Raw genomic sequence first — 2911 nt, forward strand, 5'->3', positions numbered from 1 at the left:
TTATTGTAAAAAAAAAAAAAAAAAAAAAAAAAAAATACAATTTATATTTCTTATATCTACTTTTAATTACAGTTTTTCTATATTTATATACATATTCATATGTATGTGAAGAAATAATATCTTCATTTAATTGTCATAAATTTACACTATTTTTTTTATTTGAAAATCTTATGTTTTTAATAATATTTATGGAAATTTTGCATAAGTATACATTTATATATTATTATGAATAAACAAAAAAACTTGAATTTTGCTAATTTCCTTATATAACTTTATTTTAAATATATATATATATATTAGTTTTTTTATTACATTTGTGTATTTTTAATTTTAATTTTTTTTTTTTTTTTTTTTTTTTGTTTCAGACATTTATAAGAAAGATAAAAAATAAATTGAATAATAAAACTAAAAATTTTAAGTATTATTTTATTTTCTTTTTCTCTTTAATAGTAGAAAATAAAAGAATGATAATCATGTGTAATTAATTTTATTACATTATTCAAAAATGTGGAAACATATATATATATATATATGTGTAAATAAATGAAGTAATTATATTCAATTTATAGAAATTATTTGTTTTCTTAATATCATCTCTATTTTTTTTTTTTTTTTTTTTTTTTTTTGAAACAAATTAAATTAAAAATTATAAGTGAAATAAAATATAATAACAAAAACAAAGTATTACATATCTTCTTGTTATATAAAGGAGGATATATCAAATAATTTTTAAGTTTGAAAGTAAAAATAATATAAGAATTAAACGAAAAGAAAAAAACATATTTATATATATATATATATATATATATATATATATATATATATATATATATACTAACATTAAATTAAAAAAAAATTTTCCTTTTTTAAAAATAAAAAAAGAGAAAGAAAAAAAAATGAGTACACATGAAAATTTAAAAAATGATAGAAATAAGTTAAGTGATAAAATTATTAGTGATGAAATTATTAGTGATAAAATTATTAGTGATGAAATTAAAAGTGATGAAATTAAAAGTGATGAAATTAAAAGTGATGAAATTATAAGTGATGAAATTAAAAGTGAAAAAGTAGAAAATAAAGTGATATATAGTAATGAAGAAAATAAACAAAGAGTAGAAGACAAAAATAATGATGAACAAGATGATATAAAGAAAAGTGATGAGAAAAATGAAATGAAAGGAGATAAAAGAAAAACAATAAAGCTTGATGATGATGTAAATATAAATAAGATCATAGAAAAAATATCAAAGGAAGAACCACAAATGTTAACAAAGATATTAAATTTGATGAAAAATGATAATTGCTTAAATTTTTATCCTTTACTTACTCCATATCACAATATTGAAAAAATAGTAGATATATTAATAGAAGAAAATTATGAGTATGAAAATACTTGGTGTGTACATTATGATGCATCATTCATCTGTCAATTATTTTATGAAGGTTTTATACCAGTAGCAAGTAAGCAAAAAGTTTGCAAAATAGAAAATTATGAAACAAAAATTTACAAAGAATGTCTTTTAATTCCAAAAATCCACTATATTAGATCATGCATGCATCCAAGTGAAATACATATTTCAAAAAAAGTAAAAAAAAAATGCAAAAATTTTTATATAACAATAGATAAGGATTTTAATGGAGTCATGGAGGGAATTGTAGAAAAACACGGACAAAATTGGTTATATCCCTTCGTTCAAAAAGAATTTAAAAGAATTTTTGAAAAAAGTGTAACTTATAAAAATGTTCAAATGCATTCTGTTGAAGTATGGTATGAAGATAAATTAGTGGCTGGTGAAATTGGGATAACAGTAGGATCTATTTATACAAGTTTAACAGGTTTTCAAAGAAAAAATTGTGCTGGTACTATTCAATTGTGTGCATTAGCTAAATTATTAGAATTTCAAAAATTTCAATTATGGGATCTTGGTATGTTGTTACCATATAAAAAGGAAATAGGATCGAAAGAAATTCCAATGAAAGAATTTTTTAGAAAACATAGAGTATTTAAATTTCAAAATGCTGAATTTAAAGTTCCATTTAAAGATAAATTAAACTGTAGTGTTCTTATTAAAGGGACTGATAACAACGATTTTGATTAAGCATATTAAAAGATAGGTGTGTAAAGAAATGAAAAATTGTAAGTTAATTTTTATAACACAAATTAAAAATATGAATAATGCTTAAAAATATTAATCATATTTTAAAAATATTAATAATTATTACAAAAAAGTAAAAGTAATTTGAAATCCTTATAATATTTACTTAAATTTTTAATTTTACGTTAGTATAAAAAAAAATAAAATCACATAAATTTTTATTAAAAAGGTTTAAAAATATCAAAAAAAATTTCCTATTTATAAAAAAAATTCTATATTTTAAAAAGTAAGATGATAAAGATTCTTTGCAATTTCAAATTATGTTATATATATATCATATAGGTAATTTGTGTTATAAAATGTTTTAATGTTTTAAAATTTCTTCTTTTTTTTTTTTTAAATTATAATATATTTGGCATAAATTCATTTAAAGAAAAAAGTATATATGCAAATATATTCATTTCTATTTATTTATTTATTATTTTTTTTTTTTTAATTTTTTATATTTATTAATTATGTATTTATTAATATAACAATTTTTTTTTTTCATTTTATTTATAATTTTTAATTTGGTAGACATAAAAAGAATCGTACATATATATATATATATATATTTATACATGTGAATGTTTTTATTAAATACATTGATTTTATTTAAACTATATTTATTTTTTTGTTATATTTGAATTTAATTTATTTTACATTTATATTAAAAAATATGCATAATAAAAATAATCATTCACAAATCACACAAACTATAAATAATTGTATTTTTTTTTTTTTTTTTTTTTTTTTTTTTTAAATATGAAATATAG

At 16.9% G+C, this 2911-nt stretch overlaps 1 protein-coding gene across 1 annotated transcript; it reads left to right on the top strand.

Moving 5' to 3' along the window:
• Nucleotides 1-896: 896 nt before the first annotated feature.
• PGAL8A_00403600 (Leu/Phe-tRNA protein transferase, putative) lies at nucleotides 897-2099 on the top strand (the record flags this gene model as incomplete). Its single annotated transcript, XM_028670396.1, has 1 exon — nucleotides 897-2099. One exon carries the CDS (start codon nucleotides 897-899, stop codon nucleotides 2097-2099), a length of 1203 nt encoding a protein of 400 aa, XP_028527153.1.
• Between the last annotated feature and the right edge of the window lie 812 nt (nucleotides 2100-2911).

Source organism: Plasmodium gallinaceum (assembly GCF_900005855.1).
Source record: "Plasmodium gallinaceum strain 8A genome assembly, contig: PGAL8A_v1_108, whole genome shotgun sequence".
In the NCBI taxonomy this organism is placed as follows: Eukaryota; Apicomplexa; class Aconoidasida; order Haemosporida; family Plasmodiidae; genus Plasmodium; species Plasmodium gallinaceum.